We start from the raw sequence: 19,041 nt of genomic DNA, 5'->3' as shown, positions 1-19,041 counted from the left end.
CTTGGTTCAAAGGAGCATAGTAAGCAGGATGACTCCTTGGTGGTGTTTCAGATACTCCTTGAAGAATATGCTATCATCATACCATTAGGATTTGAAATTTTGAATTTACGGATCTCCCTTAGATCTTAGGGAAATACCCCAGCACTTTTTCAATTCCGCGGAAGTGTTTTGGCTCATCCTGTGGAGGACATTTCACCGCAAGTACCTCACTCCTGAAAAAGATGTATATTTAGCAGAGATACGAAGGCAGAGTGTGATGTCCTAAAACTATTCGATTTTTTTTGCTCATATGGTGTTAGCTGACCTTCATTTAAATGAAATACGCGTTTTATCAACTGCCTATTGACGTTAAGGTGATCCAGTAAATTCGACAAATTCGCAGAAAGCAGAGGGAAATAATGGAATAATTATGTACAATGTAGTCAAAACTTTATTAATTATAACTAAAAACATTGAAATAACCTGTTAAAAAAAAGAGGCTAAACTGTACACAACACTCTTTTGATCCATCAAGAGCATTTTATAGGGGAATAATACCACGTCAATTACAGGGGTAAATATTTTCAATACATATATCTGAAAAAATAGCAATACCCCAACATGTAAAGAGCTCCTGCTAATCAATAATAAAGTATTGTTTAAACAAGTCTAGGTCAACATGGACATATTCTCTTCGAGGCACTTCCAAGTAGAGGATATCTCTGTGGCCTGTGAACAGAAGAAGGACGCTGAAGTGACATTTGCTGCCCAGGTTAAAACCAATTTAAACACTTGTCAGATATCCCAATATAACACACAAATGATCCAATTAAAAGATTCTAATTGACCAGTGTGGGGAAGGATGTGGTACCTTTGGAGAGCTCACGGATTGCCTCTGCTACTGTCCATGCATATAACTGCACTGGCAAAGTGTTGGCACCATCTACTGATTCTAAACTTCATATGCATATGGCAAATATATTAGCAATTCATGTCCTATGTATAGCAAGATGCAGGGACACACAAGGGTAGAGATTGGGGAAATGGTGTGTGTAAATGTGGGAAAGGTGTTAGAACCTGCAATGTTGAATGAAAGTGGGATACATGTCAAGCCAGAGAAGAGGGGGTTAGGATTTCAGAAAATAACTTTTAATCAACTTTAAACACTACTTATGACCACAGTTTTGATTACTGTGACTTGCCCTCATTTTTGGACATTTTATTCCATGCTGGTCAATGTCCGCAGACCTCTACAGCACAAGGAGCCGCACTGGGAGATCCCACAGCGCATTGGAACCATTTCATACATCAACATGGGTTTGTCAATGTCCCTGGTGAAGTGTAACATTTACTTTTACAAGTAGTGTGAACGGGTACAAAAGACGCCGCATATGATGAACAGTGTTCTAAATTTTCCTATCTTTTACGTTTCTCTCTCTCATTCTTTCAGTGTGCACAAAAGTCAAACTGATTTTTATTGGCTTCTAAATATTTGTGATTTCTTACGTCAGGAAGAGATGAATAATTCTTCATTTGGAACGAGGAATAACGTTCTGAAAAGGACATCACACTTGGTTGACCTTTCAATACGACACATTTCATTCATTTAATTTGTTAAGGGGTATGGCAATATAAAGAAAAACAGAGATGAAGAAACATGTAATTAAGAAGCACAACACTTCCCAGTAAGATTGGTGTATGTGCCTACGAAGAATTCTACTTGTGGTCTGACAGGTCCACTCTTTGAAGAAACAACATTCTTTCTGATAAAGTGATGCAGTAGCTTTTGTCCCCAGCATTCCTGAGGCATATGTGTCAAATAAAGTCGTATATATTTAGAGTATGCAGCATGAGGATTTGGCAAAGGGATGCAAATCCTGTGAGGGCCACCCTTACTAAGCAACAAAGTGATCTCGAGCATTTTAATGAGTGTGAGGGCCTCTGGCTGTGTCAGGGACAATAAATTAACAAGTTATGTTAAGTAGGTGTAATAAAAAGCGAGGCAAAAGGAGGGTATGCACGTGATGGATCACATGCTCTCCCTAGGGTATATAAGCACTCCTCTACCCATGCTGACATTCACTCTCAGGATCTTGCCTTGAACAGCAAACCAAACTCAACACCCCTGACACCATGAGCTACTGCGGCGGCTACTACGGAGGCCTGGGCTACGGCTATGGCTATGGCCTCGGTGGCCTGGGATATGGCTGTGGCTATGGCGGTGGCTATGGCGGCTACGGATATGGACCTTTCTATGGAGGCTACGGATATGGCTGCTATCGTCCATGGAACTATGGAAGATACTGGTCCGGATGCTGCTGAAATCCTGCCCTGGAAGCCCAACACCTAGGGCCATAAGGCTGGTAAAGAATGGACACAAAATTTGAAGCAAAGAACATCACCCAGGAACAAGCCAAGATAAGAAAAATGAATAGATCACATCTTCTCTTGTAAGAATATTTACCATACCACATTTTCCGGCTTCGTGTCTCCTGGCGGCCCCTATTTGTACTTTCATTGCTGTGGTATTTCTCTGTTCCCTTCACAATAAATTATTCTGATTTGATATGGCACATGATGGCTTTATTATTTGTTAATTCTGTTGACTAGGACTCTCCTTTTCCGCGTGTATTCCCCATTTGTGTTCTTCCAAGACCAGTGTCCTGAAGTTCTGGTTATGTGTTCCAACCTTTCCCACAGCAGAACTAACACAGAGTTTGTGAGAATTAGTCTACTTTCAACGTCAGTCACCTAATGTTTTCTAAGTGGTGCTGGTATGTTTTAAGGGCTTTACCCTATCAATTTTAGTGTATGTAGCTCTGACTGAAAAAAAAATTAACTAGTGAACAATGCTGCGTAACAATGCCATTGAAATATTCAGAGAAATCATTTTGATTTGCAAGCTCATCTCATTTACTTCACATAAAACCCGATTTGGGCAGCTGCACAACACGTCCTACCCTATTAGTCAGCCTAGTCAGAGCATCTTAGGGTTGCAATGCCTGGACAGAGAAATAGCTCCCTGCCTCCATTGGATGACCCTGCTACTTTGTGTTTCACAGAGTACAACATTAGCTTTTCTATTTCCTGTGTGCATCTTAGTAATTCTACTGAGTTTGCCCAAAGGGCTTCTCTTGGTTCAAAGGAGCATAGTAAGCAGGATGACTCCTTGGTGGTGTTTCAGATACTCCTTGAAGAATATGCTATCATCATACCATTAGGATTTGAAATTTTGAATTTACGGATCTCCCTTAGATCTTAGGGAAATACCCCAGCACTTTTTCAATTCCGCGGAAGTGTTTTGGCTCATCCTGTGGAGGACATTTCACCGCAAGTACCTCACTCCTGAAAAAGATGTATATTTAGCAGAGATACGAAGGCAGAGTGTGATGTCCTAAAACTATTCGATTTTTTTTGCTCATATGGTGTTAGCTGACCTTCATTTAAATGAAATACGCGTTTTATCAACTGCCTATTGACGTTAAGGTGATCCAGTAAATTCGACAAATTCGCAGAAAGCAGAGGGAAATAATGGAATAATTATGTACAATGTAGTCAAAACTTTATTAATTATAACTAAAAACATTGAAATAACCTGTTAAAAAAAAGAGGCTAAACTGTACACAACACTCTTTTGATCCATCAAGAGCATTTTATAGGGGAATAATACCACGTCAATTACAGGGGTAAATATTTTCAATACATATATCTGAAAAAATAGCAATACCCCAACATGTAAAGAGCTCCTGCTAATCAATAATAAAGTATTGTTTAAACAAGTCTAGGTCAACATGGACATATTCTCTTCGAGGCACTTCCAAGTAGAGGATATCTCTGTGGCCTGTGAACAGAAGAAGGACGCTGAAGTGACATTTGCTGCCCAGGTTAAAACCAATTTAAACACTTGTCAGATATCCCAATATAACACACAAATGATCCAATTAAAAGATTCTAATTGACCAGTGTGGGGAAGGATGTGGTACCTTTGGAGAGCTCACGGATTGCCTCTGCTACTGTCCGTGCATATAACTGCACTGGCAAAGTGTTGGCACCATCTACTGATTCTAAACTTCATATGCATATGGCAAATATATTAGCAATTCATGTCCTATGTATAGCAAGATGCAGGGACACACAGGGGTAGAGATTGGGGAAATGGTGTGTGTAAATGTGGGAAAGGTGTTAGAACCTGCAATGTTGAATGAAAGTGGGATACATGTCAAGCCAGAGAAGAGGGGGCTAGGATTTCAGAAAATAACTTTTAATCAACTTTAAACACTACTTATGACCACAGTTTTGATTACTGTGACTTGCCCTCATTTTTGGACATTTTATTCCATGCTGGTCAATGTCCGCAGTCCTCTACAGCACAAGGAGCCGCACTGGGAGATCCCACAGCGCATTGGAACCATTTCATACATCAACATGGGTTCGTCAATGTCCCTGGTGAAATGTTACATTTACTTTTCCAAGTAGTGTGAACGAGTACAAAAGACGCCGCATATGATGAACAGTGTTCTAAATTTTCCTATCTTTTAAGTTTCTCTCTCTCATTCTTTCGGTGTGCACAAAAGTCAAACTGATTTTTATTGGCTTCTAAATATTTGTGATTTCTTACGTCAGGAAGAGATGAATAATTCTTCATTTGGAACGAGGAATAACGTTCTGAAAAGGACATCACACTTGGTTGACCTTTCAATACGACACATTTCATTCATTTAATTTGTTAAGGGGTATGGCAATATAAAGAAAAACAGAGATGAAGAAACATGTAATTAAGAAGCACAACACTTCCCAGTAAGATTGGTGTATGTGCCTACGAAGAATTCTACTTGTGGTCTGACAGGTCCACTCTTTGAAGAAACAACATTCTTTCTGATAAAGTGATGCAGTAGCTTTTGTCCCCAGCATTCCTGAGGCATATGTGTCAAATAAAGTCGTATATATTTAGAGTATGCAGCATGAGGATTTGGCAAAGGGATGCAAATCCTGTGAGGGCCACCCTTACTAAGCAACAAAGTGATCTCGAGCATTTTAATGAGTGTGAGGGCCTCTGGCTGTGTCAGGGACAATAAATTAACAAGTTATGTTAAGTAGGTGTAATAAAAAGCGAGGCAAAAGGAGGGTATGCACGTGATGGATCACATGCTCTCCCTAGGGTATATAAGCACTCCTCTACCCATGCTGACATTCACTCTCAGGATCTTGCCTTGAACAGCAAACCAAACTCAACACCCCTGACACCATGAGCTACTGCGGCGGCTACTACGGAGGCCTGGGCTACGGCTATGGCTATGGCTTCGGTGGCCTGGGATATGGCTGTGGCTATGGCGGTGGCTATGGCGGCTACGGATATGGACCTTTCTATGGAGGCTACGGATATGGCTGCTATCGTCCATGGAACTATGGAAGATACTGGTCCGGATGCTGCTGAAATCCTGCCCTGGAAGCCCAACACCTAGGGCCATAAGGCTGGTAAAGAATGGACACAAAATTTGAAGCAAAGAACATCACCCAGGAACAAGCCAAGATAAGAAAAATGAATAGATCACATCTTCTCTTGTAAGAATATTTACCATACCACATTTTCCGGCTTCGTGTCTCCTGGCGGCCCCTATTTGTACTTTCATTGCTGTGGTATTTCTCTGTTCCCTTCACAATAAATTATTCTGATTTGATATGGCACATGATGGCTTTATTATTTGTTAATTCTGTTGACTAGGACTCTCCTTTTCCGCGTGTATTCCCCATTTGTGTTCTTCCAAGACCAGTGTCCTGAAGTTCTGGTTATGTGTTCCAACCTTTCCCACAGCAGAACTAACACAGAGTTTGTGAGAATTAGTCTACTTTCAACGTCAGTCACCTAATGTTTTCTAAGTGGTGCTGGTATGTTTTAAGGGCTTTACCCTATCAATTTTAGTGTATGTAGCTCTGACTGAAAAAAAAATTAACTAGTGAACAATGCTGCGTAACAATGCCATTGAAATATTCAGAGAAATCATTTTGATTTGCAAGCTCATCTCATTTACTTCACATAAAACCCGATTTGGGCAGCTGCACAACACGTCCTACCCTATTAGTCAGCCTAGTCAGAGCATCTTAGGGTTGCAATGCCTGGACAGAGAAATAGCTCCCTGCCTCCATTGGATGACCCTGCTACTTTGTGTTTCACAGAGTACAACATTAGCTTTTCTATTTCCTGTGTGCATCTTAGTAATTCTACTGAGTTTGCCCAAAGGGCTTCTCTTGGTTCAAAGGAGCATAGTAAGCAGGATGACTCCTTGGTGGTGTTTCAGATACTCCTTGAAGAATATGCTATCATCATACCATTAGGATTTGAAATTTTGAATTTACGGATCTCCCTTAGATCTTAGGGAAATACCCCAGCACTTTTTCAATTCCGCGGAAGTGTTTTGGCTCATCCTGTGGAGGACATTTCACCGCAAGTACCTCACTCCTGAAAAAGATGTATATTTAGCAGAGATACGAAGGCAGAGTGTGATGTCCTAAAACTATTCGATTTTTTTTGCTCATATGGTGTTAGCTGACCTTCATTTAAATGAAATACGCGTTTGATCAACTGCCTATTGACGTTAAGGTGATCCAGTAAATTCGACAAATTCGCAGAAAGCAGAGGGAAATAATGGAATAATTATGTACAATGTAGTCAAAACTTTATTAATTAGAACTAAAAACATTGAAATAACCTGTTAAAAAAAAGAGGCTAAACTGTACACAACACTCTTTTGATCCATCAAGAGCATTTTATAGGGGAATAATACCACGTCAATTACAGGGGTAAATATTTTCAATACATATATCTGAAAAAATAGCAATACCCCAACATGTAAAGAGCTCCTGCTAATCAATAATAAAGTATTGTTTAAACAAGTCTAGGTCAACATGGACATATTCTCTTCGAGGCACTTCCAAGTAGAGGATATCTCCGTGGCCTGTGAACAGAAGAAGGACGCTGAAGTGACATTTGCTGCCCAGGTTAAAACCAATTTAAACACTTGTCAGATATCCCAATATAACACACAAATGATCCAATTAAAAGATTCTAATTGACCAGTGTGGGGAAGGATATGATACTTTTGGAGACCTCACGGATTGCCTCTGCTACTGTCCGTGCATATAACTGCACTGGCAAAGTGTTGGCACCATCTACTGATTCTAAACTTCATATGCATATGGCAAATATATTAGCAATTCATGTCCTATGTATAGCAAGATGCAGGGACACACAAGGGTAGAGATTGGGGAAATGGTGTGTGTAAATGTGGGAAAGGTGTTAGAACCTGCAATGTTGAATGAAAGTGGGATACATGTCAAGCCAGAGAAGAGGGGGTTAGGATTTCAGAAAATAACTTTTAATCAACTTTAAACACTACTTATGACCACAGTTTTGATTACTGTGACTTGCCCTCATTTTTGGACATTTTATTCCATGCTTGTCAATGTCCGCAGACCTCTACAGCACAAGGAGCGGCACTGGGAGATCCCACAGCGCATTGGAACCATTTCATACATCAACATGGGTTCGTCAATGTCCCTGGTGAAATGTTACATTTACTTTTCCAAGTAGTGTGAACGAGTACAAAAGACGCCGCATATGATGAACAGTGTTCTAAATTTTCCTATCTTTTAAGTTTCTCTCTCTCATTCCTTCGGTGTGCACAAAAGTCAAACTGATTTTTATTGGCTTCTAAATATTTGTGATTTCTTACGTCAGGAAGAGATGAATAATTCTTCATTTGGAACGAGGAATAACGTTCTGAAAAGGACATCACACTTGGTTGACCTTTCAATACGACACATTTCATTCATTTAATTTGTTAAGGGGTATGGCAATATAAAGAAAAACAGAGATGAAGAAACATGTAATTAAGAAGCACAACACTTCCCAGTAAGATTGGTGTATGTGCCTACGAAGAATTCTACTTGTGGTCTGACAGGTCCACTCTTTGAAGAAACAACATTCTTTCTGATAAAGTGATGCAGTAGCTTTTGTCCCCAGCATTCCTGAGGCATATGTGTCAAATAAAGTCGTATATATTTAGAGTATGCAGCATGAGGATTTGGCAAAGGGATGCAAATCCTGTGAGGGCCACCCTTACTAAGCAACAAAGTGATCTCGAGCATTTTAATGAGTGTGAGGGCCTCTGGCTGTGTCAGGGACAATAAATTAACAAGTTATGTTAAGTAGGTGTAATAAAAAGCGAGGCAAAAGGAGGGTATGCACGTGATGGATCACATGCTCTCCCTAGGGTATATAAGCACTCCTCTACCCATGCTGACATTCACTCTCAGGATCTTGCCTTGAACAGCAAACCAAACTCAACACCCCTGACACCATGAGCTACTGCGGCGGCTACTACGGAGGCCTGGGCTACGGCTATGGCTATGGCCTCGGTGGCCTGGGATATGGCTGTGGCTATGGCGGTGGCTATGGCGGCTACGGATATGGACCTTTCTATGGAGGCTACGGATATGGCTGCTATCGTCCATGGAACTATGGAAGATACTGGTCCGGATGCTGCTGAAATCCTGCCCTGGAAGCCCAACACCTAGGGCCATAAGGCTGGTAAAGAATGGACACAAAATTTGAAGCAAAGAACATCACCCAGGAACAAGCCAAGATAAGAAAAATGAATAGATCACATCTTCTCTTGTAAGAATATTTACCATACCACATTTTCCGGCTTCGTGTCTCCTGGCGGCCCCTATTTGTACTTTCATTGCTGTGGTATTTCTCTGTTCCCTTCACAATAAATTATTCTGATTTGATATGGCACATGATGGCTTTATTATTTGTTAATTCTGTTGACTAGGACTCTCCTTTTCCGCGTGTATTCCCCATTTGTGTTCTTCCAAGACCAGTGTCCTGAAGTTCTGGTTATGTGTTCCAACCTTTCCCACAGCAGAACTAACACAGAGTTTGTGAGAATTAGTCTACTTTCAACGTCAGTCACCTAATGTTTTCTAAGTGGTGCTGGTATGTTTTAAGGGCTTTACCCTATCAATTTTAGTGTATGTAGCTCTGACTGAAAAAAAAATTAACTAGTGAACAATGCTGCGTAACAATGCCATTGAAATATTCAGAGAAATCATTTTGATTTGCAAGCTCATCTCATTTACTTCACATAAAACCCGATTTGGGCAGCTGCACAACACGTCCTACCCTATTAGTCAGCCTAGTCAGAGCATCTTAGGGTTGCAATGCCTGGACAGAGAAATAGCTCCCTGCCTCCATTGGATGACCCTGCTACTTTGTGTTTCACAGAGTACAACATTAGCTTTTCTATTTCCTGTGTGCATCTTAGTAATTCTACTGAGTTTGCCCAAAGGGCTTCTCTTGGTTCAAAGGAGCATAGTAAGCAGGATGACTCCTTGGTGGTGTTTCAGATACTCCTTGAAGAATATGCTATCATCATACCATTAGGATTTGAAATTTTGAATTTACGGATCTCCCTTAGATCTTAGGAAAATACCCCAGCACTTTTTCAATTCCGCCGAAGTGTTTTGGCTCATCCTGTGGAGGACATTTCACCACAAGTACCTCACTCCTGAAAAAGATGTATATTTAGCAGAGATACGAAGGCAGAGTGTGATGTCCTAAACCTATTCGATTTTTTTTGCTCATATGGTGTTAGCTGACCTTCATTTAAATGAAATACGCGTTTTATCAACTGCCTATTGACGTTAAGGTGATCCAGCAAATTCGACAAATTCGCAGAAAGCAGAGGGAAATAATGGAATAATTATGTACAATGTAGTCAAAACTTTATTAATTATAACTAAAAACATTGAAATAACCTGTTAAAAAAAAGAGGCTAAACTGTACACAACACTCTTTTGATACATCAAGAGCATTTTATAGGGGAATAATACCACGTCAATTACAGGGGTAAATATTGTCAATACATATATCTGAAAAAATAGCAATACCCCAACATGTAAAGAGCTCCTGCTAATCAATAATAAAGTATTGTTTAAACAAGTCTAGGTCAACATGGGCATATTCTCTTCGAGGCACTTCCAAGTAGAGGATATCTCCGTGGCCTGTGAACAGAAGAAGGACGCTGAAGTGACATTTGCTGCCCAGGTTAAAACCAATTTAAACACTTGTCAGATATCCCAATATAACACACAAATGATCCAATTAAAAGATTCTAATTGACCAGTGTGGGGAAGGATATTTTACCTTTGGAGAGCTCACGGATTGCCTCTGCTACTGTCCATGCATATAACTGCACTGGCAAAGTGTTGGCACCATCTGCTGATTCTAAACTTCATATGCATATGGCAAATATATTAGCAATTCATGTCCTATGTATAGCAAGATGCAGGGACACACAAGGGTAGAGATTGGGGAAATGGTGTGTGTAAATGTGGGAAAGGTGTTAGAACCTGCAATGTTGAATGAAAGTGGGATACATGTCAAGCCAGAGAAGAGGGGGTTAGGATTTCAGAAAATAACTTTTAATCAACTTTAAACACTACTTATGACCACAGTTTTGATTACTGTGACTTGACCTCATTTTTGGACATTTTATTCCATGCTGGTCAATGTCCGCAGTCCTCTACAGCACAAGGAGCCGCACTGGGAGATCCCACAGCGCATTGGAACCATTTCATACATCAACATGGGTTCGTCAATGTCCCTGGTGAAATGTTACATTTACTTTTCCAAGTAGTGTGAACGAGTACAAAAGACGCCGCATATGATGAACAGTGTTCTAAATTTTCCTATCTTTTAAGTTTCTCTCTCTCATTCTTTTGGTGTGCACAAAAGTCAAACTGATTTTTATTGGCTTCTAAATGTTTGTGATTTCTTACGTCAGGAAGAGATGAATAATTCTTCATTTGGAACGAGGAATAACGTTCTGAAAAGGACATCACACTTGGTTGACCTTTCAATACGACACATTTCATTCATTTAATTTGTTAAGGGGTATGGCAATATAAAGAAAAACAGAGATGAAGAAACATGTAATTAAGAAGCACAACACTTCCGAGTAAGATTGGTGTATGTGCCTACGAAGAATTCTACTTGTGTTCTGACAGGTCCACTCTTTGAAAAAACAACATTCTTTCTGATAAAGTGATGCAGTAGCTTTTGTCCCCAGCATTCCTGAGGCATATGTGTCAAATAAAGTCGTATATATTTAGAGTATGCAGCATGAGGATTTGGCAAAGGGATGCAAATCCTGTGAGGGCCACCCTTACTAAGCAACAAAGTGATCTCGAGCATTTTAATGAGTGTGAGGGCCTCTGGCTGTGTCAGGGACAATAAATTAACAAGTTATGTTAAGTAGGTGTAATAAAAAGCGAGGCAAAAGGAGGGTATGCACGTGATGGATCACATGCTCTCCCTAGGGTATATAAGCACTCCTCTACCCATGCTGACATTCACTCTCAGGATCTTGCCTTGAACAGCAAACCAAACTCAACACCCCTGACACCATGAGCTACTGCGGCGGCTACTACGGAGGCCTGGGCTACGGCTATGGCTATGGCCTCGGTGGCCTGGGATATGGCTGTGGCTATGGCGGTGGCTATGGCGGCTACGGATATGGACCTTTCTATGGAGGCTACGGATATGGCTGCTATCGTCCATGGAACTATGGAAGATACTGGTCCGGATGCTGCTGAAATCCTGCCCTGGAAGCCCAACACCTAGGGCCATAAGGCTGGTAAAGAATGGACACAAAATTTGAAGCAAAGAACATCACCCAGGAACAAGCCAAGATAAGAAAAATGAATAGATCACATCTTCTCTTGTAAGAATATTTACCATACCACATTTTCCGGCTTCGTGTCTCCTGGCGGCCCCTATTTGTACTTTCATTGCTGTGGTATTTCTCTGTTCCCTTCACAATAAATTATTCTGATTTGATATGGCACATGATGGCTTTATTATTTGTTAATTCTGTTGACTAGGACTCTCCTTTTCCGCGTGTATTCCCCATTTGTGTTCTTCCAAGACCAGTGTCCTGAAGTTCTGGTTATGTGTTCCAACCTTTCCCACAGCAGAACTAACACAGAGTTTGTGAGAATTAGTCTACTTTCAACGTCAGTCACCTAATGTTTTCTAAGTGGTGCTGGTATGTTTTAAGGGCTTTACCCTATCAATTTTAGTGTATGTAGCTCTGACTGAAAAAAAAATTAACTAGTGAACAATGCTGCGTAACAATGCCATTGAAATATTCAGAGAAATCATTTTGATTTGCAAGCTCATCTCATTTACTTCACATAAAACCCGATTTGGGCAGCTGCACAACACGTCCTACCCTATTAGTCAGCCTAGTCAGAGCATCTTAGGGTTGCAATGCCTGGACAGAGAAATAGCTCCCTGCCTCCATTGGATGACCCTGCTACTTTGTGTTTCACAGAGTACAACATTAGCTTTTCTATTTCCTGTGTGCATCTTAGTAATTCTACTGAGTTTGCCCAAAGGGCTTCTCTTGGTTCAAAGGAGCATAGTAAGCAGGATGACTCCTTGGTGGTGTTTCAGATACTCCTTGAAGAATATGCTATCATCATACCATTAGGATTTGAAATTTTGAATTTACGGATCTCCCTTAGATCTTAGGAAAATACCCCAGCACTTTTTCAATTCCGCCGAAGTGTTTTGGCTCATCCTGTGGAGGACATTTCACCACAAGTACCTCACTCCTGAAAAAGATGTATATTTAGCAGAGATACGAAGGCAGAGTGTGATGTCCTAAACCTATTCGATTTTTTTTGCTCATATGGTGTTAGCTGACCTTCATTTAAATGAAATACGCGTTTTATCAACTGCCTATTGACGTTAAGGTGATCCAGCAAATTCGACAAATTCGCAGAAAGCAGAGGGAAATAATGGAATAATTATGTACAATGTAGTCAAAACTTTATTAATTATAACTAAAAACATTGAAATAACCTGTTAAAAAAAAGAGGCTAAACTGTACACAACACTCTTTTGATACATCAAGAGCATTTTATAGGGGAATAATACCACGTCAATTACAGGGGTAAATATTGTCAATACATATATCTGAAAAAATAGCAATACCCCAACATGTAAAGAGCTCCTGCTAATCAATAATAAAGTATTGTTTAAACAAGTCTAGGTCAACATGGGCATATTCTCTTCGAGGCACTTCCAAGTAGAGGATATCTCCGTGGCCTGTGAACAGAAGAAGGACGCTGAAGTGACATTTGCTGCCCAGGTTAAAACCAATTTAAACACTTGTCAGATATCCCAATATAACACACAAATGATCCAATTAAAAGATTCTAATTGACCAGTGTGGGGAAGGATATTTTACCTTTGGAGAGCTCACGGATTGCCTCTGCTACTGTCCATGCATATAACTGCACTGGCAAAGTGTTGGCACCATCTGCTGATTCTAAACTTCATATGCATATGGCAAATATATTAGCAATTCATGTCCTATGTATAGCAAGATGCAGGGACACACAAGGGTAGAGATTGGGGAAATGGTGTGTGTAAATGTGGGAAAGGTGTTAGAACCTGCAATGTTGAATGAAAGTGGGATACATGTCAAGCCAGAGAAGAGGGGGTTAGGATTTCAGAAAATAACTTTTAATCAACTTTAAACACTACTTATGACCACAGTTTTGATTACTGTGACTTGACCTCATTTTTGGACATTTTATTCCATGCTGGTCAATGTCCGCAGTCCTCTACAGCACAAGGAGCCGCACTGGGAGATCCCACAGCGCATTGGAACCATTTCATACATCAACATGGGTTCGTCAATGTCCCTGGTGAAATGTTACATTTACTTTTCCAAGTAGTGTGAACGAGTACAAAAGACGCCGCATATGATGAACAGTGTTCTAAATTTTCCTATCTTTTAAGTTTCTCTCTCTCATTCTTTTGGTGTGCACAAAAGTCAAACTGATTTTTATTGGCTTCTAAATGTTTGTGATTTCTTACGTCAGGAAGAGATGAATAATTCTTCATTTGGAACGAGGAATAACGTTCTGAAAAGGACATCACACTTGGTTGACCTTTCAATACGACACATTTCATTCATTTAATTTGTTAAGGGGTATGGCAATATAAAGAAAAACAGAGATGAAGAAACATGTAATTAAGAAGCACAACACTTCCGAGTAAGATTGGTGTATGTGCCTACGAAGAATTCTACTTGTGTTCTGACAGGTCCACTCTTTGAAAAAACAACATTCTTTCTGATAAAGTGATGCAGTAGCTTTTGTCCCCAGCATTCCTGAGGCATATGTGTCAAATAAAGTCGTATATATTTAGAGTATGCAGCATGAGGATTTGGCAAAGGGATGCAAATCCTGTGAGGGCCACCCTTACTAAGCAACAAAGTGATCTCGAGCATTTTAATGAGTGTGAGGGCCTCTGGCTGTGTCAGGGACAATAAATTAACAAGTTATGTTAAGTAGGTGTAATAAAAAGCGAGGCAAAAGGAGGGTATGCACGTGATGGATCACATGCTCTCCCTAGGGTATATAAGCACTCCTCTACCCATGCTGACATTCACTCTCAGGATCTTGCCTTGAACAGCAAACCAAACTCAACACCCCTGACACCATGAGCTACTGCGGCGGCTACTACGGAGGCCTGGGCTACGGCTATGGCTATGGCCTCGGTGGCCTGGGATATGGCTGTGGCTATGGCGGTGGCTATGGCGGCTACGGATATGGACCTTTCTATGGAGGCTACGGATATGGCTGCTATCGTCCATGGAACTATGGAAGATACTGGTCCGGATGCTGCTGAAATCCTGCCCTGGAAGCCCAACACCTAGGGCCATAAGGCTGGTAAAGAATGGACACAAAATTTGAAGCAAAGAACATCACCCAGGAACAAGCCAAGATAAGAAAAATGAATAGATCACATCTTCTCTTGTAAGAATATTTACCATACCACATTTTCCGGCTTCGTGTCTCCTGGCGGCCCCTATTTGTACTTTCATTGCTGTGGTATTTCTCTGTTCCCTTCACAATAAATTATTCTGATTTGATATGGCACATGATGGCTTTATTATTTGTTAATTCTGTTGACTAGGACTCTCCTTTTCCGCGTGTATTCCCCATTTGTGTTCTTCCAAGACCAGTGTCCTGAAGTTCTGGTTATGTGTTCCAACCTTTCCCACAGCAGAACTAACACAGAGTTTGTGAGAATTAGTCTACTTTCAACGTCAGTCACCTAATGTTTTCTAAGTGGTGCTGGTATGTTTTAAGGGCTTTACCCTATCAATTTTAGTGTATGTAGCTCTGACTGAAAAAAAAGTTAACTAGTGAACAATGCTGCATAACAATGCCATTGAAATATTCAGAGAAATCATTTTGATTTGCAAGCTCATCTCATTTACTTCACATAAAACCCGATTTGGGCAGCTGCACAACACGTCCTACCCTATTAGTCAGCCTAGTCAGAGCATCTTAGGGTTGCAATGCCTGGACAGAGAAATAGCTCCCTGCCTCCATTGGATGACCCTGCTACTTTGTGTTTCACAGAGTACAACATTAGCTTTTCTATTTCCTGTGTGCATCTTAGTAATTCTGAGTTTGCCCAAAGGGCTTCTCTTGGTTCAAAGGAGCATAGTAAGCAGGATGACTCCTTGGTGGTGTTTCAGATACTCCTTGAAGAATATGCTATCATCATACCATTAGGATTTGAAATTTTGAATTTACGGATCTCCCTTACATCTTAGGGAAATACCCCAGCACTTTTTCAATTCCGCGGAAGTGTTTTGGCTCATCCTGTGGAGGACATTTCACCACAAGTACCTCACTCCTGAAAAAGATGTATATTTAGCAGAGATACGAAGGCAGAGTGTGATGTCCTAAACCTATTCGATTTTTTTTGCTCATATGGTGTTAGCTGACCTTCATTTAAATGAAATACGCGTTTTATCAACTGCCTATTGACGTTAAGGTGATCCAGTAAATTCGACAAATTCGCAGAAAGCAGAGGGAAATAATGGAATAATTATGTACAATGTAGTCAAAACTTTATTAATTAGACTAAAAACATTGAAATAACCTGTTAAAAAAAAGAGGCTAAACTGTACACAGCACTCTTTTGATCCATCAAGAGCATTTTATAGGGGAATAATACCACGTCAATTACAGGGGTAAAGATTTTCAATACATATATCTGAAAAAATTCCAATACCCCAACATGTAAAGAGCTCCTGCTAATCAATAATAAAGTATTGTTTAAACAAGTCTAGGTCAACATGGGCATATTCTCTTCGAGGCACTTCCAAGTAGAGGATATCTCCGTGGCCTGTGAACAGAAGAAGGACGCTGAAGTGACATTTGCTGCCCAGGTTAAAACCAATTTAAACACTTGTCAGATATCCCAATATAACACACAAATGATCCAATTAAAAGATTCTAATTGACCAGTGTGGGAAGGATATTTTACCTTTGGAGAGCTCACGGATTGCCTCTGCTACTGTCCATGCATATAACTGCACTGGCAAAGTGTTGGCACCATCTGCTGATTCTAAACTTCATATGCATATGGCAAATATATTAGCAATTCATGTCCTATGTATAGCAAGATGCAGGGACACACAAGGGTAGAGATTGGGGAAATGGTGTGTGTAAATGTGGGAAAGGTGTTAGAACCTGCAATGTTGAATGAAAGTGGGATACATGTCAAGCCAGAGAAGAGGGGGCTAGGATTTCAGAAAATAACTTTTAATCAACTTTAAACACTACTTATGACCACAGTTTTGATTACTGTGACTTGCCCTCATTTTTGGACATTTTATTCCATGCTGGTCAATGTCCGCAGTCCTCTACAGCACAAGGAGCCGCACTGGGAGATCCCACAGCGCATTGGAACCATTTCATACATCAACATGGGTTCGTCAATGTCCCTGGTGAAATGTTACATTTACTTTTCCAAGTAGTGTGAACGAGTACAAAAGACGCCGCATATGATGAACAGTGTTCTAAATTTTCCTATCTTTTAAGTTTCTCTCTCTCATTCTTTTGGTGTGCACAAAAGTCAAACTGATTTTTATTGGCTTCTAAATGTTTGTGATTTCTTACGTCAGGAAGAGATGAATAATTCTTCATTTGGAACGAGGAATAACGTTCTGAAAAGGACATCACACTTGGTTGACCTTTCAATACGACACATTTCATTCATTTAATTTGTTAAGGGGTATGGCAATATAAAGAAAAACAGAGATGAAGAAACATGTAATTAAGAAGCACAACACTTCCCAGTAAGATTGGTGTATGTGCCTACGAAGAATTCTACTTGTGGTCTGACAGGTCCACTCTTTGAAGAAACAACATTCTTTCTGATAAAGTGATGCAGTAGCTTTTGTCCCCAGCATTCCTGAGGCATATGTGTCAAATAAAGTCGTATATATTTAGAGTATGCAGCATGAGGATTTGGCAAAGGGATGCAAATCCTGTGAGGGCCACCCTTACTAAGCAACAAAGTGATCTCGAGCATTTTAATGAGTGTGAGGGCCTCTGGCTGTGTCAGGGACAATAAATTAACAAGTTATGTTAAGTAGGTGTAATAAAAAGCGAGGCAAAAGGAGGGTATGCACGTGATGGATCACATGCTCTCCCTAGGGTATATAAGCACTCCTCTACCCATGCTGACATTCACTCTCAGGATCTTGCCTTGAACAGCAAACCAAACTCAACACCCCTGACACCATGAGCTACTGCGGCGGCTACTACGGAGGCCTGGGCTACGGCTATGGCTATGGCCTCGGTGGCCTGGGATATGGCTGTGGCTATGGCGGTGGCTATGGCGGCTACGGATATGGACCTTTCTATGGAGGCTACGGATATGGCTGCTATCGTCCATGGAACTATGGAAGATACTGGTCTGGATGCTGCTGAAATCCTGCCCTGGAAGCCCAACACCTAGGGCCATAAGGCTGGTAAAGAATGGACACAAAATTTGAAGCAAAGAACATCACCCAGGAACAAGCCAAGATAAGAAAAATGAATAGATCACATCTTCTCTTGTAAGAATATTTACCATACCACATTTTCCGGCTTCGTGTCTCCTGGCGGCCCCTATTTGTACTTTCATTGCTGTGGTATTTCTCTATTCCCTTCACAATAAATTATTCTGATTTGATATGGCACATGATGGCTTTATTATTTGTTAATTCTGTTGACTAGGACTCTCCTTTTCCGCGTGTATTCCCCATTTGTGTTCTTCCAAGACCAGTGTCCTGAAGTTCTGGTTATGTGTTCCAACCTTTCCCACAGCAGAACTAACATAGAGTTTGTGAGAATTAGTCTACTTTCAACATCAATCACCTCATGTTTTCTAAGTGGTGCTGGTATGCTTTAAGGGCTTTACCCTATCAATTTTAGTGTATGTAGCTCTGACTGAAAAAAAATTAACTAGTGAACAATGCTGCATAACAATGCCATTGAAATATTCAGAGAAATCATTTTGATTTGCAAGCTCATCTCATTTACTTCACATAAAACCCGATTTGGGCAGCTGCACAACAGGTCCTACCCTATTAGTCAGCCTAGTCAGAGCATCTTAGGGTTGCAATGCCTGGACAGAGAAATAGCTCCCTGCCTCCATTGGATGACCCTGCTACTTTGTGTTTCACAGAGTACAACATTAGCTTTTCTATTTCCTGTGTGCATCTTAGTAATTCTGAGTTTGCCCAAAGGGCTTCTCTTGGTTCAAAGGAGCATAGTAAGCAGGATGACTCCTTGGTGGTGTTTCAGATACTCCTTGAAGAATATGCTATCATCATACCATTAGGATTTGAAATTTTGAATTGACGGATCGCCCTTAGATCTTAGGGAAATACCCCAGCACTTTTTCAATTCCGCGGAAGTGTTTTGGCTCATCCTGTGGAGGACATTTCACCACAAGTACCTCACTCCTGAAAAAGATGTATATTTAGCAGAGATACGAAGACAGAGTGTGATATCCTAAACCTATTCGAATTTTTTTGCTCATATGGTGTTAGCTGACCTTCATTTAAATGAAATACGCGTTTTATCAACTGCCTATTGACGTTAAGGTGATCCAGTAAATTTGACAAATTC

The 19,041-nt window shown here is 40.5% G+C and overlaps 2 protein-coding genes across 2 annotated transcripts; both read left to right on the top strand.

The window, feature by feature from the left end:
• The first annotated feature begins 2,112 nt into the window (after nucleotides 1-2,112).
• On the top strand, nucleotides 2,113-5,413 carry LOC130679557 (keratin-associated protein 19-2-like). The gene is made up of 3 exons (XM_057488671.1): nucleotides 2,113-2,285; nucleotides 4,338-4,408; nucleotides 5,181-5,413. The coding sequence occupies exons 1-3, from the start codon at nucleotides 2,113-2,115 to the stop codon at nucleotides 5,411-5,413; spliced, it is 477 nt and encodes a 158-aa protein (XP_057344654.1).
• A 9,147-nt stretch (nucleotides 5,414-14,560) lies between these two features.
• Nucleotides 14,561-17,856, top strand: LOC130679555 (keratin-associated protein 19-2-like). Its single transcript, XM_057488666.1, has 3 exons — nucleotides 14,561-14,733; nucleotides 16,781-16,851; nucleotides 17,624-17,856. Exons 1-3 carry the CDS (start codon nucleotides 14,561-14,563, stop codon nucleotides 17,854-17,856), a joined length of 477 nt encoding a protein of 158 aa, XP_057344649.1.
• Nucleotides 17,857-19,041: the final 1,185 nt, after the last annotated feature.

The sequence above is a fragment of the Manis pentadactyla genome, chromosome 1 (genome assembly GCF_030020395.1).
Source record: "Manis pentadactyla isolate mManPen7 chromosome 1, mManPen7.hap1, whole genome shotgun sequence".
NCBI classification, from domain to species: domain Eukaryota; kingdom Metazoa; phylum Chordata; class Mammalia; order Pholidota; family Manidae; genus Manis; species Manis pentadactyla.
The sequence above is the reverse complement of the archived record's forward strand: the minus strand, read 5'-3'. Positions and strand labels throughout refer to the sequence as shown.

What these genes read in the sequence shown, in the direction of transcription:
- LOC130679557 (XM_057488671.1), top strand. Translation starts at nt 2,113, where the DNA reads ATGAGCTACTGCGGCGGCTACTACGGAGGCCTGGGCTACGGCTATGGC. An exon ending in TGGAACTATGGAAGATACTG is followed by an intron (nt 2,286 to 4,337) that starts GTCCGGATGCTG and finishes CAATGTCCGCAG; the next exon opens with TCCTCTACAGCACAAGGAGC. An exon ending in CATTTCATACATCAACATGG is followed by an intron (nt 4,409 to 5,180) that starts GTTCGTCAATGT and finishes ATTCACTCTCAG; the next exon opens with GATCTTGCCTTGAACAGCAA.
- LOC130679555 (XM_057488666.1), top strand. Translation starts at nt 14,561, where the DNA reads ATGAGCTACTGCGGCGGCTACTACGGAGGCCTGGGCTACGGCTATGGC. An exon ending in TGGAACTATGGAAGATACTG is followed by an intron (nt 14,734 to 16,780) that starts GTCCGGATGCTG and finishes CAATGTCCGCAG; the next exon opens with TCCTCTACAGCACAAGGAGC. An exon ending in CATTTCATACATCAACATGG is followed by an intron (nt 16,852 to 17,623) that starts GTTCGTCAATGT and finishes ATTCACTCTCAG; the next exon opens with GATCTTGCCTTGAACAGCAA.